Source organism: Panthera uncia (genome assembly GCF_023721935.1).
Source record: "Panthera uncia isolate 11264 chromosome B3 unlocalized genomic scaffold, Puncia_PCG_1.0 HiC_scaffold_1, whole genome shotgun sequence".
Lineage (NCBI taxonomy): Eukaryota > Metazoa > Chordata > Mammalia > Carnivora > Felidae > Panthera > Panthera uncia.
Window position 1 is genome coordinate 92,232,041 of NW_026057582.1, and position 24,970 is coordinate 92,257,010.

The 24,970-nt window shown below is 46.8% G+C and overlaps 1 protein-coding gene across 1 annotated transcript in view; it reads right to left on the reverse strand.

The window, feature by feature from the left end:
* Window positions 1-24,097, reverse strand: part of TNFAIP8L3 (TNF alpha induced protein 8 like 3) — a 35,877-nt gene extending 11,780 nt beyond the window's left edge. The window contains exon 1 of the mRNA XM_049613608.1: window positions 23,739-24,097. Coding sequence (XP_049469565.1) covers window positions 23,739-23,790 — 52 coding nt within the window. The 5' untranslated portion in view covers window positions 23,791-24,097. The remainder of the gene's footprint in view (window positions 1-23,738) is intronic.
* Between the last annotated feature and the right edge of the window lie 873 nt (window positions 24,098-24,970).

The window sequence follows — 24,970 nt, forward strand, 5'->3', positions numbered from 1 at the left end:
GGAAGGGAGAAGGATGGAGTTGTCAGAGAAGGGTGTGCAGAGGAGGGGGGTATTGCTTTAGCCAGGTGTTCTGCCTCCGGCTCAGGCTTGGTGGCCTCGGAAATCTTGCCTTTGGCTCAGGCCTGGGAGCGGGCACAGAATTTTGGCTTTGCCCTTAGTGGCTGGTCATTCCTAGAAATTCATTCCTCCAGTGGTTAGAAATGACTTGAGTATTTTGGGGGGACCAGGCATGATGAATCTTCCCAACTGGACTGGATATTCCAGGATGCTGTGCAAGGACATGCGAAAGCAGTGGCAGTCAGAACAGGACACTCCTTATAGGAAAGCCGATCCTGATTGCTGCAATACCTTGCATTGAATACTCTTTAAAAGCAGCATTTGATCATCTTTAAGAAGACCAGGTTTTCTTCATTTTGAAAAATTCCTGGGCTTTGAAATAAGTTACTGTTCCAAGTAAGGTGAAGAGCGATTGGCAGGGTCAGCTGTAAGTGAGGCTCAACGGCTCGTGATCTCATTTTGTCTTAGACCCTTACGATCCCCCATTCATCAGCACCGAGCACGTACTAGGTCCTCACAAGAGTTCTGCAAGAGAAGGACTGTGAGTCCCATCTTGTAGATGAGAATCTGAGCCACAGCAGGTTTAAGTAATTCACTCAAGGCTATGGGGCTAGTAAGTAGCAGAATTGCAGCTGGACCCAAGTTCAAGTCAACTCCAGACAAAGCCTGCAATCTTTCCCTTCTGGTATCTGCTTTCAGAAAATCATCCTTGACTCCCTAACGTCTGTGATTTCTTCTCACTTAGTTGAGACATTAAATAGGCTTCAATTCAAATCCCCATCTAGTGAGGAGATTTACATTTCATCATTGTTTTTAAATACAAAAAAGCCATTCTTATTCCATGATACAATACCACATATCCATCAAAACTTGAAGATAGATGTAGCTTTCATTTTTAGAGGGGATTCTATATATTTCAACAGTTACATATTGATTTTATTTTTCATATTGATTTTTCAGCCAGCTCTGAAAAGTGAATGAGTGATGATTTTACTTACCAGAGCTAACTGAAGCAGATACGTGTGAAGTCACTGGGGGCTGAATCATCTCCAACTCCACAGGTTAATTTTGGAGATCTGAGAGATATTTTTGTCTTACTGCAGTTAGAAGAGCAACCATCACTGAAAACATCTACTTACACGGTTTCTTTCAACAAAGCTTATTCATCCCCTCCCCCACTCTCCCCTGCATATAATAAGTAACTAGTGTCTCTCCGAATGGTAGATCGTATTTGGGCACAATAATAGAGTCCACTTCTGTAGTGCTTTATGCACACTAACTCATCATATCCTCGTGACAACTCTATGAGCACGCACTAATCATCATCATCACTGTCATCATCATCATCATCATCATCATCATCATCATCATCGGTGGCAGCATTTTACATCCAAGGAATCCACAGCAGAGAGAAATTAAACAGCTTCCTAAATACCATTTAGGAAGAAGCAAAGCAGGATTCGGACCTGGAAGGCTGCCCCAGAGTCCTGTGCTTCAACCCACCACACTAAACTGCCAGTCACGAGTGACAAATATCAATTAGTTTAAATGTTTTTTGAATTATTGCCCACTTGAAAATGGAAATTAAGGGTTTTTTTCCCCTCAGAATTTTTTTAAAAAGCCATGACACATTTCAAGTATATAGACAAAATAGAATATAACAAACTCTACTCATGTGGCCACTACCCAGATGGAACAAATCTCAGTATTTTGTCCTAGGAGACAGAGCAAGGTAAAAAGCCTCTTTGTTTTCAGCTCCCTCTTTCCCACTTCTATCTCCACAGACCTAATTGCAGTTGAGAAGCTGATGTGTCTTTGTCTCAACCACGTTTTTATAGTTTTGCCTCACGAGTATGCACGTATCACTGGGATATTGTTTAGAGTGTTATTTATTTATTTTTTTAATGTTTATTTTAAGAGAGAGACAGTGTGCATGGGGGGAGCAGAGGGAGAGAGAGAGAAAGAGGGAGGGAGAGAGAATCCCAACCAGGCTCCTTGCTGTCAGCACAGAGCCTGACGTGGGGCTCGAACTCACCAACTGAGATCATGAACGGAGCCCAAATCAAGAGTCAGAGGCTGAACTGCTTAACTGACTGAGCCACCCAGTGCCCCTGTTTAGAATGTTTTTAAACTTCAGGTAAAGGTGTCATACCACACGCATTTTTCTGCAATTCTTCCTTTAACAACATGCTTTCAAAATCATTCGAATTTAGTTATTTAGTTGCTTATTATGTAAATATACTATGCATCCACGTTTCCTGATCATGAACATTTAAGTTCTTTCCACTTTCTGCAAAGCAAGAAAGGTCCACAGACCTGTCTCTGCACACAGACAATAGTCTCCTGGGTCCTACATCTAGAACATGGCTGCCAGCTCCTGTGCCAGAGGCCGCGGGCGCTACCCAGCAAGACTGCACTAATTTTCACTCTCAGCAGCAGCGTCTGATTTCCTGTGGTTCCATTTCCTCATCAACACTTCAAATAGCCCACCTTTTAATTTTCTGCCAACCTGATAGGTTCAAAATAGTATCTTGTTTTAACATATATTTCTCAGAGTGCCAGTGAAATTCAATATATTTTTTTGTGTGTGTACTGAGCATTCAGATCTTTCCTCTGTAATTGCTTATTCATAGAATTTGCTAACTTTGCCCCCTCCCCCAGTTGGATTGTATGGTTTTTTTCTAGCTAATCTGTAGGAGCTTTTACTGTGCTACACATTCTAATCCTCTGCTGATCGCATGAGTTGCAGCTATCTCCTTCCAGTCTGTAGTATTATGTTTTAACTTTATTTGTGGTGTCTTTAGTCATACAGAAGTTAAAATTTTTAACATAGTCAAATCTACGAATGTCTTCCTTTATTGTTAGTGGTTTTCAAATCTCATTTTAAGAAATCCTTTCCTGCCATGAGGTGGGAAGTGAGTCTCATATATTTTCCAGGAGTTTTAAGGTTTTGCTTTCCACATTTAGATCTTTCATCCATTTAGAATTTATTGTGCATACTGCGTGAGGTACTTTTTCTCCTCACAATTTATTTAATTTATTGAATAGTTTATCCTTGTCCTACTGATCTGTTAGGCCACCTCTTCCTTATCAACTTTGCATGGGTCTGTGTCTTTTACTCTGTTCTACTGATCTATTTCAGTACTGGCACCACACCACATTAATTATTGTAACTCATAATAAGCCTTTTAAAAAATGTTTATTTATTTTGAGAGTGGTGGGGAGGGGAGGAGAGAGAGAGAGAGAATCCCCAAGCAGGCTCTGCACTGTCAGCACAGAGCCCACACAAGGGCTTGATATCACAAATTGTGAGATCTCATTTTATTCTTCTTGGAAATTGTCTTGACTGTTCTTGGGATCATTTGACCAAATGCCATGAACACCCTGTATTAATCTAGGGCAAATTGGTATCTTTATGGTATCAAACCTCCCATCCATTAACATGATATATAACATGATATATCTCACCATTCAGTCAGATCTTCTGTGTCCTTCAATAATGGTTTAGAGTCATTTCCATAAGGCTCTTGCGTATAGTTTTGGTTGCTACTGTAAGTATAATTTTTTTCTATTATAGTTTCTAAACGGTTATTAGTGATATATAGGAACCCAACTGATTCCTGTATATTTATCTCCAAATTGAGAAATTTTGCTGAGTTCTATAATTAGTTCTAATAGATTTTGTAGCAGATCAGCTTTTTTTCTATGAACAACTACATTGCCTGCACAAAATGATCATTTTCTTCTACTTCCCATTTCTTTTTCTTGCCTTGTTGCACTGGTGGGAGCCTCCAGGGCAATGCTATGTGGCATCCCTTGCTTGTTCCTGACTAACACAACTGACTCTAAAATTTTCCCACCACATAATATCTCTGCTGTGGGTTTTTGATGGATACCACTTACCGAATTAAGGAATCTTCCTTCTGTTCCTGTTTTGCTAAGGCTTTGTCTGAAGGGAGAAACACGCATCTAATTTAATCAAACACTTTCTTTGTCCCTGTTGTGAAGGGGTGGCTCACTCCTTCACATGTATGGCTCTGCCTTAGCCCAACTGGCTGAAGACAGGCAGGTGAGAGCCAAACAGTACCAAAAATTAAGTTGGCTCTCCCTGGGGTGGTGCCCTGACCCCAGCTGCCCTGGTCCTCTGTGCCCACAGCTGAGGCCAGTGGATCTGTGCCCAGGTGGAAGAGGCACAGCGACAGTTTGTTCCTGCTGAAGGTCTCCTCTCACCCAGAGTCCCAGGCCAACACTCACATCCTTCCAGGAAGGGGGGTCCTTGTACCCAATTCCAGTGTCATCTTTTCCCAGGGCTGCATTAGGATTGGCACCATGTGATTCCACAAGTGATGCTCAGAGGACATGGATATCCTTACAACCAGGGCAGCATCTGCCATGTAGAAATTGCTCAATAAGTCTGTAGATGAATAGCTGAATGCATGATTCAGTGTGCTCTTTCTCATCCTTTGAGGCCCAGATTCTATCTGTTCAGGATACATACAAGGTGCAGATTCAGGAAGTACATGCTGAACTGAATGCACTCAAGCACCTCCCGAACTCAGCACGAGGTCAATGCCTTGCATTTCACATGGGGTTGCTGCCTGGCCCCCTGGGTTCTGCCTGTCTGCACCCCTCCATGCAGCAGTATCTCCTGGAGTCCCAGATGTGCCACCACCACCACCCCCACGCCCTTAGTGTTCAATTCCAGCAGGAACCCTCTCTCCACAGCAGCAGCACCCATCCCTGCCACCACCCCCGGAGCCTCCCCATTCATGTCCCTTCACGCTCACCAGCTATTTTAATGCTTTGGGAGCTGTTGGGGATCAGAATAGCATAGGCCATGTCTGTCTCTCTGGGTGATCCTCTCTCTCTCTGCTGGCAGCTCCCAAAGTGTTCACCGCAGCAGGCGCTTAAAACCCAGGCTCAGGCCAGCACACTGCCAACAAGGACACCGGCAGGGTGCCGCATTCAGAGCCCTGGGAGGATGCCAACTTGGTAATATGTGAAATTAGTAAACAGACTGATGCAATAAAAATGTCTGCCTTTGGAATTCTTCAATTTTTGGAGTGCAGATACAAAACCTAAAACGTCAAAAAAAAATATCAGGCAATAAAATGGAACAAACTCCAGCCGATACTGGAAAAAAATAAACAAAATATGTCCTGAGACAGTGGGCATGTAAGCCTAAAGGGAAGAGACTCTTTGAAGGTGCTATAATTAGATTAATACAGCAACACATGAACCCTCAGCTTAGTGAGTTTACAGTAAGTAAATAAATAAATAGATGGTTAGCTGTATTAGAGAGGTTGGAACGTATGAGAGAGAAGAAACCAGAAGGTACTTCTGGATGGGAGATGATTTGGTAGATAGTACTATGCCTTGCTCAGTGTTCTACTTAATTTTTTTTTTAGTGAAATATAAATTTTGTACAATGACATTTTTGGATTTCAGTCAATTTGGAAGTGGAACAATAGGAAAGGGGCACATATAGCACTTATAGTACCCCTTACACATACTCTGTAGTAACTGTGGTTTTTATTTTGTTGTTGTTGTTCATGGATTTGAGATCTGACACCTGAGTCAGGCCACATTTTGGATATCCACTGGTGCCATGGCCATCTCTGGCCCAGGGGAATGACAGTGTTGGGGAATGTAGTTGGGAGATGGGAGGGGAAATGGCAGGTGTCTCACTCACCCGCAAGGACCCTGAGGTTGGACTCCCGAGCTCCGCTGGGACCCCTACTCAGATGGAATCACTGTGAGCTGAGAGAGTCCCACTCACATCACTCAAGAATAGAACTAGCTGTGGAGACTGTGTTCCTGGAAGTTACACAGTCTTTCTCTGTCTTTCTCTGAGACTTCCTGTTTTTATTTTTAAAGATTTTTAAAAATGTTTTTTATTTATTTTGAGAGAAAAAGGGAGACAGAGTAGGGGAGGAGCAGAGAGAGGGGGAGAGAGAGAATCCCAAGCAGGCTGTGTGCCAGTCAGCGCAGAGCCTGATGTAGGGGCTCCATCTCACAAACCATGAGATCATAACATGAGCCAAAATCAAAAGCTGGACGCTTAACTGATTGGGTACCCAGGCTGAGACTTCCTTCCTAAATTACACTTTCCCTGTACTTGTCTCAAAGGCAGTAAATGTCTCCAAATTTCATGACAACAGAAGACAGCACCACCAAAAGGTGTAAACCTTTTCAAATCAAGTCACCTGGTGCAGGAACTCCAAGATGCTGACAATGGCTGACCCGTGGAGTCAGGTTGCCAGAGCTGTGGCCATGGGGTCCCTCCCCAAATACAGGGAAAACTTCCTGTCCCCAGCCACTGTGAGGGCAGCAGGGTGTGGAGGAGACAGCCAGGCTCCCAGACTGCCTGCTGTCCCTAATGTACTCTCTGTGTCCATGGGCTCAAGTGTTTACCCTCCTGGTTTCTTGGTGTGTTAAGTAGGGGAGCTGGACTAGATGATTCTGCTAATTTGTTTTATATTCTCAATTTAATAGTATCTTCTTCAGAATCAGAAACTGAGTTTTTAAATCCATAAAAGAACAGCACTGGGTGTATATGAGATACCCATAGGATGGATTATCAGCCTTCCTTCTCTCACACTGATTCCCCTCCACCCACAGAGCTCTCTTCCAGCTCTGTAACTGTCTGCTTCAGCAGTGGAACACCTCCTGCTCTTCCCTCCTTGAAAAAACCTGGGGCACTGACTTTCAGAGCCTCCAGTTTCCTTTTTGGTGGCTTCCCTCCAAAATGCCCCCTCCACCAGTTTCCTGGGGCCCTTGCCTCCTCTGTCAGAACCTCAGCCTGAGCTCACCACAGAGCAGGCGGTCAGCAGACTCGCCCCAGGGCCTCTCCCCATGCTGGCCTCAGCGCCCACAAACCGAGCTGCAGACTGCCAGCCCCAGCAGGCCGCCCTGTGCTGACACAGCTGTATGTGGGAGCTGTGCCCAAAACCCCAGGGCCAGTTTTTCCCGTGAGGCCTCACATCCCTGTCATCCACCTCTCTGTCCCAAAGAGAAAGTGGCTCATCCTTTCCCCAGTCCCACACATGCTCTCTGCTTCTTCTACTCAGATGCAAACACAGCCTGCTGCTCTCCCTATTACCACCCCCCCCACCGCCACACACACACCCTGAACATCCCTTCTATCCAGAACAACCCCGCCCCCCTGCCCCGCAAACAGGGCCTATTCAAGGGCCTCCCACCTGCTTCACTTGTCTGTTCACTGCAAATCCCAGGACAGGGGACCTGGACTCCTGTGTACACGGTGGTGTCCCTGGCACATAGTAGGAGCTCAATGATAAATTTAAACCTCAAAAAACCCATAGAGACCAGTCAGTCCAGGAAGTGATGTCACGGGGGAAGGCAAAGGACAGACTCTTTATCACGGCATGCCTGCTTTCTTAGCGGAGGGTCTATCTTCTATTCACCTCTCCAGCTTCTTCCTCTAAAAACTCTGAGTTCCTGACTCCAGGCCACACACAGGTCTCAGCTGTAACAAGCTCTATCATTCCTGGGTCCTCTCTGTGCCTCTGCACGTTTCGTTCCCTGGTGCTTGGACATCTGCTCCTGCCTCACCCCATCTCCCCTGATTCCTAGTCAACCTCCCGGGCTCCCCGAAGGACTTCTTTTTTTAATTTAATTTATTTTTTTAAATTTATATTCAAGTTATTTAGCATATGGTGCAACAATGATTTCAGGAGTAGATTCCTTAATGCCCCTTAGCCATTTAGACCATCCCCCCTCCCACAACCCCTCCAGTAACCCGCTGTTTGTTCTCCATATTTAAGAGTCTCATGTTCCCCGAAGGACTTCTGACCTCTGAGCACCTGTCCCTGCAATCATGTATCCTTCTAGTATATTATCGCTGTGTAGAGCCATCATACACCAGCTGGATGAATGACTTTATTTATCACCAGTGTGTGAACTGCTGAGGGCAGGAATCATGATGTATTCATCCCAACAGCTCCAGCCAGGGATTGAAATGCAGAGAGTGTTCATTGCATGAATCAATGGCTATCAGTCTTGACATTTTATTGAAATGTACTCACACTAATGTCAGGAACAATAATGATAATCAGAACTAGCATGGCCCCAGGACACTGAAGCCTACTTCCTCCAGCCAGGGGCTTGAGGTTACCCCCACTGTGCCTTTTTCCCACCTGGGCATGGTTGCCAGGACATCACTCCTTGGGCTGAACAAGTCACTTTTTCTTTTTATTATTTTAAAAATCTATTTTCAAAGTGATTATGGGTACATTATTTTATTTTTTTTAAGTTTATTTATTTGAGAGAGAGAGTACACTCAAACAGGGGAAGGGCAGAGAAAGAGGGAGGGGGAGAGAGGGAAAGAAGGACAGAGGGAGGGAGAGAGAATCCCAAGCAGGCTCTGCACTATCAGTGCAATACCTGACATGGGGCTCCATCTCATGAACTGTGAGATCATGACCTGAGCCAAAATCAAGAGCCAGATGCTCAACCGACTGAGTCACCCAGGCACCCCTTGGGTACACTACTTTATTTATTATTATTTTTTTTAATGCTTTATTTTTTAAGGAGAGAGAGAGACAGAGAGACAGAGCATGAGTGGGGGAGGAGCAGAGAGAGAGGAGACACAGAATTCGTAGCAGGCTCCAGGCTCTGTCAGCACAGAGCCCGACGCGGGGCTCAAACTCACGAACTGCGAGATCATGACCTGAGCCGAAGTTGGACACTTAACTGACTGAGCCACCCAGGTACCCCTGGGTACACTATTTTAAAAGTCAGGTCATTCTACGGCTTCTACAAAATGCAGCATCCTCTGGCCCACCTCTGATGCTGGCTCTTTAGACCCCAAATACTTCAAACTATTTTAGCTGTTCCAACTAATAATTACCTCTTTATATTTAAATTACATGCTTATCCTGTTAGCCCTTAACTTTATTTGCTTTTAACTTCCTATTTTGGAAAGTGATAAATTAACTCTCTTCTCCATTCATTTCTCCTTTCACTTTCCCATTTAGTTCTATTATAATATTTGGCTAACTCTAACTTCAGTGATTTACATTACCATGATTTGGATACCATTCATAGCTGAGTCATGTATGTTCTATCACTTCCATGACTGTATTTCCTTTCTTATTCATCTTGTTTTCTCAGAAGTTAAAAACTGCCTTGTTCTTCTTTGGTTAGTTTTCTATCTGCCTAGCCCTAATTCACTCCCAAAGTTCCTAACAGAATACAGAGTTCTCAGTAGGTTCTGACACATCAACCAATCTTTCACTTTAATTTTCCTTCTTGGAGACTCTTCTGGGAGCTTTCTGTGCCCTGGATCAACTCTGGGCACATTTCCCTCTAAGCCTGCTCCAGGCTGTCACCCGGTTCTCCCTCCAATCCTTCATTCCTTCTCTCCTGTGTCCATCTCCTGTTTTTGGATCTCATGGCTTCTTCTTTCTTACTCCCATTTCACTGGAATACTTTGTCTAATACAGGCACTAGCAAACTACCTGAAAGGGCCAGGGAATAAAGGGCCAAAAGGCAAAACAGATCTGGACACTTATATAACCATTTAAATGCAACCATTAAAAAAGATTAAAATGCTCATGGGCCACTCAAAATCAGATGGCAGGTGGACTTGGCCTGGGGGCCTCAGTGGGCTGACTCCTGATCCAGCAGCAACCTAAAGAAGGGAACACAGTAAGGTAATTGTCTGGAAACATGTCTTATGGTGACTTTATTCCACCCAACACACTTGACTGATGGTTGCACTTCAGAACTCTACCTGGAAAGTCAGTTGCCTTGAGAATTCAAAGTCACTGTACTGCTGTTGTTCAGCTCTTCGTGTTACTACTCAGGAACGTAGTCCATTGGCAAAAGCCTGGCTTTTCTCTCTGGAAGCTGTTAAGATCTGGAAGCTGCTTTATGACCAGTCATGGCCACAGGTCTCAGAGTTTCCACTGCCTTAGTCCCTCCAATGCCCAGGACGACTTGTGAGGTGAGTGGGAGAGAAGCACCTGGGTGGGAGAGGCTTCAGGGAAGGGAAGCATCAAGGATGAGGCAGAAATCTGGGGCCGGGGAGAGGTCAGGAGGAGGACTTGCTTCTGGGTAGGAGGTAAGAGGTCAGGATGCCTCTGCTAGGGAGCCAGCTTTTCTCAAAGTTTTGGACTCTTTAAGTGGGGCTCCCCTCCAGGTGAAGAGGCCCAAGCAGGCTGGGGCGGCCATGACTGGTAGACTTGTTGCAGGCCAAGTGACTCAAGAGAAAGGCCCTTTTTGTGGCCCCTGCCACATGTCCTGACTTCCTGATGACCTGACCAGCTGCTCTTAGTCCTTGCCAGCCTCCATCCTGCCTTAAGACAGTCTTGGCCCTAATTATCACCAACCTTTATCCCCTTCAGACTTTGCTCAGACTCCAGTCACTCTCGTTGGGTTATGACAACTTGGCAGAGCTATTTTTATGTGAAAAAAACCTTTTTTTTTTTTTTAACAAAAATGAAACACACAAAAGCAAGGATGGCTGGAACTAGACATCTTCATCCCACCATGACCTTCAGCCCATCACTGACCTCCCTCTGGGGGTGAATGGAAAGCCCAGTGTGAGGCTGTTTTCTCTAAAATGCCTGTTTTCTCATAAATGCCTGTTTTTTTCTAAGAATTCACTTCCTATCTTGATTATTCTGCCTTTATTCAAGATTTTTTAAATTTATTTTTGAGAGAGAAATTGAGCATGTGCACATGTGCACACACACACATACACACAAGGGGGAGGGGCAGAGAGAGAGAGGACAGAGGATCCCAAGAGAGCTCTGCTGACAGGCTGACAGCAGCCAGCCCCATGCAGGGCTTGAACTTATGAGCCATGAGATCACGACCTGAGCTGAAGTCTGACGATCAACTGACTGAGCTACCCAGGCGCCCTATTATTCTGCCTTTCATATTCTCTGATCTCTCTTTCAAAAATCATGGTGGTCATATTCATTCACTTGCAAATGATAAGAAGGAGGTATGGTTGCACACACTGCTGGTCCGCAAGCAATGGCGAGGCCATGTTTAGGAACCAAAATGGCTGAGTGAGCAAGCTCATCCAGCATGTCCATTTGGTCTGAGAGGCTCTGGTGCTCTGGGGCAGACTGCAGGCCTCAAATCTATGAGCTCATTACCCACTCTGGTGGTCTACATTTCCTCTTCATGGCATGAGGGCTCACAAGGCCCAGGCTGGGTGGGCTCAGAGGGGACAGTGTGATGTGGGACAGGTACCAGGGAGAGGGGAAAGCCAAAGACGGGGCAATAGGTGAGCAGGAAGAGGGCTGAGGAAAGAAGCCTAGAACGTACCCCCACCAGGAGGAGCCATGAGAAGGACTCATGGAGGACTGGTCTGAGGAAGAAAGAGGATCACAGGAAGGAAGAGAAGGAAGAAGATGGAAGGACCTGAGACAAAACTGCAAGAAAGCCCAAAGGATGAGCAGTGGACTGGCCACTGGATCTCACTTAAAAGCAACAATCAAGTGAGATCAAACTTCCCTCTGAAAGTTATGCATATTCACTGCAGAAATATCTGGAAGAAGAGTACAAAGAAGGAAATTATAATTACCTAGAAACTCATTATATAGAATTGTTAATTCTGTTCCAGCCTTAAAATGTTAAAATAAAATTTATGTGTATGACTGAATGTAAGGGAGTCCCCTCCCCTTCTCTCTATACAAAAGGGTGTGTGTGTGTATGCATATGTATTTATAGGGGTGTGTGTGTATAAATATACATACATTTTTATATGTGTGTGTATACATGTATGTAGCACAATTGAGATAATAGATTACCAAGCTTTCTTTATACATTATAATGCAAACTATTTATTATATGCTCTCCAAATTAATTTTTAACAGCTGAATAATATCCCACTGTGTGGAAATGTGATCATGTATTTAATCGTTCAATAGCTATTTGAATAGTTTGTTTAGGTTGGATATGTAGGTTTGTTGCTGCCCCTTTTTGGGGGGTTGGTAGTTTGCAATAGTGAAAATTCACCACTTTCTTTATGATTTGGGGTAATCGCTCTGAATCTGTTTCTTCATGTGTAATCTGAGAACAATAATACCTGCTTTATCCATCTCCTGGTTTTGCCATGGGATCATGTGTACGGGATATTTAATTGTTCTTATGACTTTACAGTTGTTTTACTCTGATCGACTTGGTGGCTGAGGAGGCCACAGAAGAGCTGGGAAAAGCTGAGGGGGGTAAAGTACTGGTCTGGGTGTGGAGGCGCTGAGTCGAAAGGTCTCCTGGCCTCTCCAGAGGCCCTGAAAGGTGGGATTCTTGCTTGGGAGAGAGGACTGGGCTAGAATGCAGCTTTGGGAATATCTGGCTTTGTGCTGAAAGAGTGGGTGTTCTCTCTCATATGAAAGTGTATTGTCAGGAGAGACCAGGCCAAGGCCTCAGCCTGAGGGGACACAGGTAGGAAAAGAGCATTAATGAGGGAAGCAGGAGGACCAGTGGAGGAAGGGTGCAGGAAACAGGTTTATATACAGTCAGAGAAGTCAAAAGGAAAGAGAAAGTCAAGAAATTGTTGTTGAATTCCCATTGGACACTCCTCTGGGCTCTCTAAAAGTTGACTCTGTGTTGACTGAGCTCTGCCCACCTTGTTTCACTGAGACTAAATTATGAAGTTAAATCCTAACGGTAGAGAAGCTAACACAGATGAACTAATTTCCATTTCCTTACAAAAACAATCAATATAAACAAAGATGAAAAACAATTGGAGAACTAGAGGTCAATAAATCTATCCCTGAAGCTGATAGCTGTTAAACTCAGGGTAAATTAACCTTTGCAATTATCACTGGGCATCTATAAAACCTGCTAAATATCTTTTGGGTATTAAGGAATATAAAAATCTTCTGAGGGCTCTGTGGAGGGCTCTCTGGATGCGGGGCAGGGGTGGGCCAGAAAGAAGGGCAGGGCCTGGTATGGGCCTGTGGTGGCCGGTGGGCAGATGTGCTTCTTGGGGAGAAGTCTCCGAAGAGGGAAAGGAGGGGAGAGGGTGGCAAGAACACGGTGGAAGGTGTCAGAAGGAAATAGAGAAGGGATCCTTTGATATCCCACCATCCAGAGTAACTCTGGTCCTATTTTAAACTTACGTATGTTTTTGGGGAAGGACAGAGAAGCCAGAGGATCTGGCTTCCAGTTCTGGTTCTGACAGTTTTTAGCCAGATGTTTTTAGTATTCCTGAGTAAACACTGCAGAAGGGGGACTTTTATTCTCTTATAAAGCCCCCTCTTTCTCCAAATAAAGCTCCCTTGCATCTCTTCAGGATTGCTTTCTGGCTCTGGAAAAGCACATCTATTCTTAGGGCTCAATCTAATTTTCTTCTTTGTACCGTTTTCACATATTCTGCCATGAGCTATGGCTTGCCTTTGATCAGAAACCAATGTTACTAAAAGGCGGTAAGAGACAGTGCTGGACACCCATACCCCAGTCATCTAGCTCTGAATCTCAACTTCTCTTCACTGTGGGGCAGGCTCATCCTTGAGTTTTCTCTCATCCTCAAATCCAACTGGTTACCATTCTTGATCTGAAATGACTCAATGCTGGAGTGAAAAAAAATTTCTTAGGACTCAGCTTAAGCACTCTGATGAAGGGGATGTCTGTCTGTCTTCAACACCTCCCTTGGCTCTGCTTTCTACTCCTTCCTCCAATCCTTTCCAATCCCAGCCAATCCTTGCCCATGTGTCATTGGGCTGATGCAGGCAATGTCTGCTGCTTAAAACAGGGCCTTTTTTTTTTTTAATTTTTTTTTAATGTTTTTTATTTATTTTTGAGACAGAGAGAGACAGAGCATGAACGGGGGAGGGGCAGAGAGAGAGGGAGACACAGAATCAGAAGCAGGCCCCAGGCTCCAAGCCATCAGCCCAGAGCCCAACGCGGGGCTCGAACTCACGGACGGCGAGATCGTGACCTGAGCCAAAGTCGGACGCTTAACCGACTGAGCCACCCAGGCACCCCTAAAACAGGGCCTTCTGAAGATACAATGTCCTAACAGAAGGAGCCTCATGAAGGAACCTAATGGTCAGTGTTCTAGGCCCCGTGGGAGGTGGTGGGGGATACAAAGGAACCTGGTGCCATCTGCCAACTTAACTTACCTAATCTACCTGGTACAAGAGTACTATTATTGTTGTTAGACTGTCTTCATATACCCTGACAAGCTGCATATCCCTGAGCAAGTTACTTAACCTCCTTCTGTGCCTCAGTTTTCTGGTCTATAAAATGGGGCTATTTATAGTATCTATCCCAGAAGGCTGGTCTAAGGGTTAAATATCATATAAACAATCAGTTCAGTCTCAAGTGCCTTGTATGTGCTTAATTAACATGGAATAAATAAGTAAAATTCAAAACATCACTATTATTTTGCATTCAGTACTAGCCGTCTGGGGCTGGACTCTGGCTGGCACATCCCCACAGCTTCTCATGTTGTTTGATATTTGCCACACCTTCTTAAACCCTACTTCCTCTCCTATAACCCCAACCCCAGTCTTCTCTCCCTGTCTCAGCGTTATCCTGAGGAAACCAAGGAACCAGACTTGAATGTGGTAGGACAGAGCTGCTCCAGAGGCTTGCCCTGCAGACGGCCCCATTACCTCCCTCCCATATTCTACGCCAACATCTGTGTATCTTCCCAGCATAACCCACAGGCCCCAAATCAGGCATGCTGGATGTGCTCACCAGAACAGCCCTTGACAGAAATTCCCTCCCAGGCATGAAATTGGACGCCTGTACCATAAAAATATCAACTGGGAACCTCCATAAAGCTACATGTCACCAAAATGTTTCTTTTCAGGGTTAGAACGGTTTCACAGAAAGCATATTTTGCTTTTGAGAGGAGAACCTAGAAGCTAGTGGCTGCTCCTGTGGTTTTTCAATAGTTTAAACCAATATTTGGACCCCACCAAAATGTCGCTCTCTTTTTTTATTTCTGGAGAACTGAGTTATAAAATACTGGTTTCTATTAGGGTGTGTCTAGCACTTTCTGTGCCGCCAAGCCTTCCATTTTTATAGTCTGCACACTAGTAGATTTTCCATGAACAGACTCAAGTTTATTCGCAGGCAATGATGTTTAGAAAACCCAATATGAACATGAAGACTGTTCTAAAGCAGCATCAGAATTTGGACCATGCAACTGCCTAAAAAAAAATTTCTGATGTATAAAAAGGTAATATATTTTTTGGCATGCCTTAATATATGTGAAGGACACAGATACTCATCCTCCTTATATGTTTTCTTGGATTAGGTTGGTACAGGAAACTTGTTTTTTAAATGGTTCTCTATCCTTTATTTCTATACTTGCACAGAATACAGCCCAAACACCCACCTACACAGACATTTTACATAAAGAGTTGGAAGCCAAGTGACCGAAAAAAACAAAATCAAATTATGTATACAGTGACTTTATAGAGATTTGCATGTGAATTCAAGTGAGAGCCAATGATAACTCTGGAGGAAAAACAATCAGTTAGAGGATGGTGCTAATGGAAAGTGTGGCTATAATTTGATTTTGTTGACAAATAAAAAAGCAGGTACCATATTTTTAAAAAGAAAAATAATGTAGGAAATAAGGCTTTCTATTTGCACACTCACACACATTCTTGTCCCATCTCTAGAAACTTACATGTTGGATACAACCACCATCATGACACCCAATTTTACTTTCTAAGTATGACAACCCTCTTCCCACGAGTCCTCCAAGGGGATCCCCATTGAGTCAGGCCAGGCTCCTCACAGGTTCCTTTCTTCCCTTCCCTCTCTCCTCCCCCCATCTAAATCTTTCACTCTTTCAAGGCTACCCTCAAGGCCCATCTCCTCCATGAAGCCTCCCCATCGGAACTCCAAACCACAATGCTCTGTGCTCCAAACTCTATACCATTTATTGTTGATGCCACCCAGTCATGCAGATTCAGTTATGGATGGCTGCAAATTTCTAGAGGGTAGGGTTACTTCTAATTCCATTTATGTATGCTACCATAGCACCCTGCACCACTCAACATAACACAGATGATCAGTCAATATCTATTGGATTGAGTGGATTGAATAACTGGGTGCAGAGCTATGAGGTCTAGAATGGCTAATTTTGTCTGGCAATCTAAATTGTCCTAATGAGGTCTAGATAAAATTTACAGCTCGGGCGCCTGGGTGGCTCAGTCGGTTAAGCGTCCGACTTCAGTTCAGATCACAATCTTGCGGTCTGTGAGTCCGAGCCCCGCGTCGGACTCTGCGCTGATGGCTCAGAGCCTGGAGCCTGCTTCCCATTCTGTGTCTCCCTCTCTCTCTGCCCCTCCCCTGTTCATGCTCTGTCTCTGTCTCAAAAATAAATAAACATTAAAAAAATTTTTTTAAAAATTTATAGCTCAATGACTATCTCCTGAGCTTTGCTGGTAGACAGGGCTGCCATCCCTAATGAAACATTCTTGAAGAATTTGGGGGACCACCCGTGGTGGATGCTGCAACATACTGCCCAGGTTCCTCCTCAAGAATGGAGAACCAAGAACTTCACAAGCTGCTGGGGGCATGGCCTGCAGACAGCCCTCAGTTGATGGGAACAGCTTCACCCCAGGTCACACCCTGTTCCTTGGGATGGCCTGCATCTAATGACTCATCACTGTATAAGGGGATATGAAGTCCTGGCCCCTCACCCCAACTCAGAATGGTTCTGAAGGGCTACTGCAGCTCCAGAGCTGGAGGCTATTGTTGGGCGTGCATTGAAGCTCAGTTTCTCACTCTGCCTAGTCCAGTGTTCCTCCCTTCCCCTCTTCTCCCCCAAATAAACTCACTGCATGCTTCGTGGGGAACCAACCTACAACATCATCCATCCATCTGTCTATCCATATACAGGCACACCTCATTTTGTTGCACTTTGCTTTTTAAAAATATTTATTTATTTTTGAGAGACAGAGAGCAAGTGGGGGAGGGGCAGAGAGAGAGGGAGACACAGAATTCAAAGCAGGCTCCAGGCTCTGAGTTATTAGCACAGAGTCTGACATGGGGCTTGAACCCACAAACTGGGAGATCATTACCTGAGCTGAAGTCGGATGCTCAACTGACTGAGCCACTCAGGCACCCCCTTTGCAGATTTTTTTTTTTTTTTTTTTTTTTTTTTTTTTTACAAACTGAAGGTCTGTGCCAACCCTGGTGGAGCAAGTCTATCAGTACCACTTTCCCAACAGCATTTACTCACTTCATGTCTCTGTATTACATTTTGGTAATTTTTGAAGTATTTCAAACTTTTCATTTTTTATTATATTTGTTATGGTGATCTGTGATCAGTGATTACAGCTCACTGAAAGCTCAGATGATGGTTAGCATTTTTTTTATCAATAAAGTATTTTTATTTTTGTTAAAGTTTATTTTGAGAGAGCGCACGCACACACATGCACGATGAGTGGGGGAGGGCCAGAGAGAAACAATCCCATGTGGGGCTCAAACTCATGAACCGTGAGATCATGACCTGAGCCGAAGTCAAGAGCCGAATACTTAACCGACTGAACCACCCAGGCACCCCTACCAAAGTATTTTTGCTACCCTAAATTGATTTTTAAGTTAAGGTATGTACATTTTTTTTAAAGATACGATGCAATCGCACACTTCAGAGACTACAATATAGTGTAAACATGACTTTTATATGCATTGGGAAACCTAAAAATTCATTTGACTATTGCAGTATTTGCTTTACTGCCAGGATCTAGAACCGAACCTGCACTATCTCTGAGTTATGCCTCTATCCATCTATCGATGTATGCATGCATTCAGCCAGCCAGCAACCTACCAGTCTGTTTAGGGTCCCTGGGTGGTGCTGGTAGGAAGTGATACAGGTGAAAAAGACCCAATCCTTGCCATTAGGGAGTTAACAATCCAGTACAAGAGATGAGAGATGTACAAGAATAACCATAAAGCAGACAATGGAAAGTGGCTGTTACCAAGACAGAACGTATAAACAAAAATTTGGCTGGCGTGTTATCCTAGGGCAAGGGTCAAGAGTCTTCATGTACTGGTGTAGGCTGTGGCCATCACTATAGATGTCCTGTCTCCCCATCAGATCTCAAACCCTGGAAGACAGGATGGACCCTGCCATTATCTCTCTGCATCTCCCATACTTCCCAACACAGGGTCCCAGATAGTGCAAGAAATCTTAAAACACAGAAGGAAAACAAAGCACTGGAGGAAAGCTTTGGCAGTTCCACCTTATAGGAAAGGTTTCTGGCTGTCTGGCCTTTCAGTGCAGACGTCCCAGGAGGCTCCTCTAGATGCTCTTCCACTTATTTTGTCCATAAAATCTCAGGAACATGAAGGCACAAGACAGGGTCCCGACCCTTAAAGCAGTTACAGCCCAGAGTGTAGATGAGGCAGAGGCTCCTGAAAAGGTCCACAAACAGGAACAAGATGTGGGACTATGACTAACAGGCAAGCGATACCTCATCCTCAGGTGGTCCCTGTGCCAGGTCGGCCAGCCCATCAATGGTCAATCTGTCAGTCAACAAAGGTTACTCAACAGTCTCCTTGAGGAACCTAACACTGAGAATCAACAAACTGCAGAACCTCAAGATCCCCTGAAACCAGGCATGATTTACTGTCTGCAGGGGAAAAGTGCCTTTAAGGAAAGCACCACTGCTATGTGCCTGATGGAAGGACAGGGGCTTGGAAGCCTGGGCTGGGGAGTCCGTCTCCTGGATTTCCCTGCCTCACCCAAGTTGACACGCTAGTCTCCTTTCACTCTCCCTCTCCTTTCACTGCTTTTGTACAATCTGTCGGCAGTGTCTGTTGTTTGTTTCTCTGATGTGGCACTGGCCTCCTTCCTCTTCTGCCTTGCCTTAGAGCCACAACCTCCTCCAATACTGTGGCCACCCCTGCTAGCTGACGCTTCAAGCCTAGGCAGTCCTTATACTTCAGGTCTATCAAATGTGGCTCCCGAAAACCCAACTTTCAGTCAGTCATATCTCTGCACAACAATCAGCTCAATGGGGGCTCCTCTGGCACCATCAGGACCAAGTTATTAAGACCCTCTTCCATGAGGCCCTCCCCTCACTCATATAACTTTATTTCCCAGTACTCCCTAGTATATGCCCTTCACTCCAGTTACCTCCCTGTTTGTGCCTTTGCTCAAGTGGTGTGTGACTTCTGGAATGCCTTTCCTCCTTTTGGCCACCTATTGAAGCCTACCCACTCCTTGCCACTTTATTCACAAAGACCAAGCTTAGGACCTAGGCAATGAGAAGGATGGCAAATACAAAGTTGGGGGCCTGTTTTCCCATTTCTTTTACTGTCTTGATGCTCTCCTACCACATCCTGACTCCACTGCATGGACATGTTTTTTGTAGCACCTACCCAGCTGCAAAGAATCCCCATAAGCTTGATTGCCCTGGACCATCTAGCTGCAGGTAGAAGGAGCTGGTCTGTCCTCAGCTGGGTAGACTATCTTGGTCTTACAAGCCAGAAAGGGAAAAAGCTGACACCACTAATGTTTACTCACTTGTTGCTTCTTAGGAAAGACTCTTAATCACTGCTGAGTTAATATACCAAGTGCTAGAATTTCTGAGAGATGGATGGTGGGTTTGCCAAACCACAGACTGCCAAGTTGGGTCTCTGGAATGAATCCAGTGTTCCATAAACCCTGCCTCTTTTCCAATCATAGAAAGAACCCAAAATCAAAGAAAAGTGGGGTAGAGTTTCAGGCATAGAAGTATCATCCTGTGCTTCCTGAAAAACAGAAAATGCAGTTGGAGACAAATTTCATCTCCCCCCTTCACCCTCTTATGTAGGGCACTGCATTGCTCGATGAGAAATCTGCACAGCAGGCCCCGGGGAGAGCTTTAGACAAGTCTCTGGAAAGGGGTGCAGTAAAGAGTAGGTGGTCCTCAGAGATTTTCTCACTCTTCTGCCAATTTGTATCTTGGAAGGTGACTTTCCAGAAATGGAAAGGAGAATGGCAAGGACCTCCTGTGCCTCTCGCTACCCTGAAGGAAAAAGGTTCACTGGTTGGAAGGGTTATCTCTTCTTCTATTTGAAGTGGCATGAAAGTGGCTAATTTCCACATTAGCCAGTGGATTGGGTAAAGCGTTCTCTGCTTTGTACAACTTTACCTAGAGCTGGAGGAAAAGGGGTGTGAAAGTAGTATTTTGAATGTCCCCATCTTCATTCCTTGAGCTGGAAGATGAAGAGGATAAGAAGAGGTAAATCAAAGATAACCTCCCCCCAAAACCAATAAGCGTGCACACACACACACACACACACACACACACCAGAGAGAATGAGAGTGTGAAAAGGAGAAAATTGAAAACAAATCTGCTCAATTATATTAATGTAATAATAATGCCAATAATACTAATTGTTTTACACATGCCTACTGATTTACATTTTACAAAGCACCAAGGTACATTATTTAGCAGTATTCTTACAACAAATAATCCAATCAAATGATAATCAAAATAGTAGTTACCATTTACTGAATGATTACCAGGAACACTTTTCATGTGGTATTTTTAAAAATTTATTTATTTATTTTGAGAGAGTGTGTGTGCGCAGAGCCCTACATGAGGATCTATCTCACACACCAAACCATGAGATCATGACCTGAGCCAAAATCAACAGTCGGACGCTTAAGTGACTGAGCCACCCAGGTGCCCCTTCGTGTGATATTTTATTTAATCCTCCTTGTGGTACTAAATGTCATCCCCATTTTGCAGAGGGGGAAACAGGCTTGGAGAGGTTAAATAACTTGCCCAAAGGTAGAGAACGGAACCTAGGTCTTTCTCATCCCAGAGTCCAGGCTCTTGACTTTAATAAGGTACCTCTCACAGGGATTTTTCACAAGTTTGAGAAGGGAAGGCCACTGAGGAGGAAGCAGCCCTTATCATCTCAACACAAGAAGACACACACATGAATACTCCAAGAAGTCCCACTTCCTCTGCTGTCCTCTGTTACAAACTCATCCAGCTTGTAGAGATACAGGTCCACAGATGAACGCCTCATTCCTTGTAGAGACAAAGGTCAACCCCTGTGGATAACATACCTATCATTTAACCTGTATCTGAAGCTGCAGCAAGGGTTTCTATTTGACAGGATGCAGCGACAGCAAGGCAATGAATTAGCATCTAGTTTTGAAGCTTGTTCACGAAGAATACTTTAAGACTGGGGCGCCTGGGTGGCTCAGTCGGTTAAGCGTCCAACTTCAGCTCAGGTCACGATCTCACGGTCCGTGAGTTCGAGCCCCGCGTCCGGCTCTGGGCTGATGGCTCAGAGCCTGGAGCCTGCTTCCAATTCTGTGTCTCCCTCTCTCTCTCTGCCCCTCCCCCGTTCATGCTCTGTCTCTCTCTGTCTCAAAAAATGAATAAACGTTAAAAAAAAATTAAAAAAAAAAAAAAAAAGACTGGGGCGCCTGGGTGGCTCAGTCGGTTGAGCGGCTGACTTCGGCTCAGGTCACAATCTCGCTGTCCGTGAGTTCGAGCCCCGTGTCAGGCTCTGGGCTGATGGCTCAGAGCCTGGAGCCTGTTTCCGATTCTGTGTCTCCCTCTCTCTCTGCCCCTCCCCCGTTCATGCTCTGTCTCTCTCTGTCTCAAAAATAAATAAACGTTAAAAAAAAAAAAAGTTAAGACTGAGAATAATGAGACAGAATGCCATTTAGCAGAATGGCTTGGGATATTCAAATAAATGTTAAACTTGGGAGATTCAAGCACACACAAAAAAAGAAAAAGTGACTGTAGAAAACAGCAAGGTGCAAATGAATGGTGACAGCTCAGAGTTGGCTGTCCTCTTATTCATGGGACCCATCTGACCTCCATGGTAGGGTTTGCTGTTAGCAGTGCAGAGACCTGACACAATGCATACATCTGGGATACTCTGTGCTGGGTAGGCTTGGGGAAGAAGCAACAGGACCCTTAAGAATTTCTTCCCTCTCCTTACACTCAAGCACCAACTCTTCTGGAGTGTCTCCTCCCTCCTCTTCTCCCTCTTCTTTCTCTAAGCTTCCTTCTCCTTCCCTTCAACATCAACGTGCACAAGAGATCTGAGGGTGGGGTGGGGAGAGCATGTTAATTCCTGGGATTTTGAGACAGTAAAGTGTCAAGGTCAGCACCCCCTACCCCTCAGCTTTCCAGATATACTTAGATACATACAAACACACTGAAACTTTAAAATGATGTAAGGAGATCCACAAGCCCCCCTGTGAAACAAAATCGTGGTGCTTCATTGCCCCAGAAGCATAGAGGCAGCAGAAGGCTCATGTTTATTGGTTATATCCACATATGCCTACACAAAGGAGGTGGCCCTTGCACGCACACACGCGCGCGCGTACACACACACACACACACACACACACACACACAGGAATCCTCATACATAGGCATCTTGGTAACGCAGCCTTTCCTCTTTGCCTGCCTCATCTCTTCCCCACCCAAAGGTGTTGACCACAGCTGCCCTGTGAAAGGCTGAAGGGTACCACGCAGTGGGAAGGGAATCACTCTGCCCTTGGCTACTGCCTGCTGAGGCGTGGGCAAGGCACTTAGCCTCTCTGGACTTCTGTAAAATGGAGATAATAACCACCTGGCTAGATGCTGTGAGGATGAAGGGGAATAATATATGTAGGGCCTTTGGCACAGCGCCTGGCCCTGTGCTGCCTGATTCCTGAGCCTGCCTTTCCTACACCCACGCCTGGGCTCATAGTGCCTCCTGGCACTTGGTCCCCACTCTCAGGATGCTGGTCTGATACAGGGAAGAGTGGGGACTAGTCTAGGACTTCGGGTGTGTAACAGGAGAGTCTCAGCTCACAGGTCGGCCGGTCAGGGTGGCTTTCAGGGCTCCACGGGTGCCGCGAGCCACGGACAGGTGGGGAGGGTGATCAGGTCTCCGGTGCGCGGACCCGTGGGCGGCGGGGCGGAGCCGGCGGTGGAGGTGGGCAGAGCCCAGCGGTAAGTCGACCCAAGGCTGTGGGTGGCTTCCTCCTGTTGCTCAGTATCAGGGAGAGGCGGGGGAGGACATTCATTTTTTCCAAAGTAAGCATCCACCCATTGCTTCGATAACTATCGATTGTGAAAAGCCGGCGGCGCCTCTTAATGGCGAAGCCCTGCTCCCGCGCGTCCCCGCGGCTGTGTTCCCGGACCCCCTCCGCCGGAACCCACTCTGCCGGTGCGGGACAGCGATGGGCGAACCCTTCTGCACCGCTAGTGCAGGCTCGGGAACTGCAGCCACTAGCTGTGGTCTGACTCCTGCCAGTCCACCCGCGGGTCCTCTCCTTTCCGGAGTCCCCTGTCGCGCCCTCGGACCGTGTCACCTGTTCCGCAGCGTCCCTGGCGCCCCGGGTTCGAGGACGGGGTGGGCGCTCGGAAAGTTCTTTCAAAGGGCAGATGTGTTGCGACCCTCGCTGCAGCAAACTACGGGACGCAGACTTCCCGAACCTTTCCCCACCCCCACGAAGCCCGGGCGACCCGAGCCCGCAGCGGGACGCAGCTGCGCGGAGAGCCACCCGCAGAAGCACCTCTTCTTCCTCCCGCGCGCCCAAGTGCAGTGAGGGAGAAAGCCTCACAGCAAACTCACAGCGCGGAGCAATCCCCAGTCCTGGCCTGGAAGAGATCGGCCTCCCGTCCGGCAGCTCGGTGACATGCTCGCGATTTCCTGCCCCGGCCTCCCCTCCTCCCGGTCCCGGCCCTCCGGGCTGGGCTGCCGCGTCCCCTCGGTACCTGCGGCGGTCACGGGCTCGCCCTCGCTCTGCTCGCCGGAATCCGAATCCATGCTGCGAGCTGCCGGCCGGGCGTCCGCAGCCGCCCGCCCTCCCGTCTGCGGGACGCTCGGGGTCGGCGTCCGAGCTCCGGCTGCCGCGGCGCACTCGGTGCGGGCAGCCGGGCGGCGGCAGCCCTGGCGGCGCTGGCTGGGCAATGCGCGGCGGCCACGGCCGGGGGTCGACTCCCCAGAGGCGAGCGCCGCCCGCGTCCCGTTCCCCGCGGCCGCCGGCCGGTGCCTGCGCGCGAAGCAAGCGCGGGGCGGAGGGTGGGAGCGCGCGGGGAAGAGAGCGGGAGGGGGAGGGGAGGCGCGAGCAGGGAGGAACGGGAGCGTCCGGCCCCGCGGGTTCCAGACCGGGCTTAAATACCCCGGGGGCGGCGCCGCTCCTCCTACCCGCGCCCCGCGCCCTGGACCTAAGGAGCGCGGCGAGGTCGTGCAGGTCGGCGAGGCCGAGCGGTCTCTTGCTGGGGGCCAACTTGGGACGATTTTGAGGCGAGAAAGCGCCTCTACCGAGTAAGGAGAAGGAGAGGTTCCGTGTGGGAGTCCTGGGGTTGCCCGGGTTCGAGTCCTCCAGCTCGGAGACCTTAGAAGAGAGACTCAACCTCTCTGAGCTGTTTCCTCACTTGGCAAATGGGGAAATGACAGTTGCTTTTTGTCGGGAATGTTGTGGGGGCGTAAATAAGATCATGCACGTGAGGAGCCGAGAACGGGGCCTGGCGCTTGGCGAGGAAGCGAACAGCACCGGGCAGGTACGCTCGCTCCGGCGGCGCGTCTCCCCCGCGTGGGCGGGGCGGGCGGGGCGGTCGCGGCGCGAGGCCGGCGCTGGGAGCCGCGCGCGTGGACACGCCCTGCCGGCTCCGGCCCGCCGCTTCGCGCCGCGAACTCGTGCCAAGACCGGGTTTGAAACCTTGTCTTTCTCCTTAACACGGAGTGCTCCACATCCTCAATATCCCCTGCCCTTTCACTTTCTAAAGAGGTATTTGCGCATTTACTTCGTCATTAAGAGAGGAAACTACCATACTAGGGAAAACGCCCAGAGCAGGAGCAGTAAGGCCTCAGGAGATCCTTGGTTGTTAATTCTCAACCATCCGTGCAGTCTTCCTGTCTCCCTGAATTATCGGCTCCAACACTTATGTAACCTCAGGCCAGCTTCCCTGTATATTAAGTTCCACAGAGAATGAAAACTAACTTT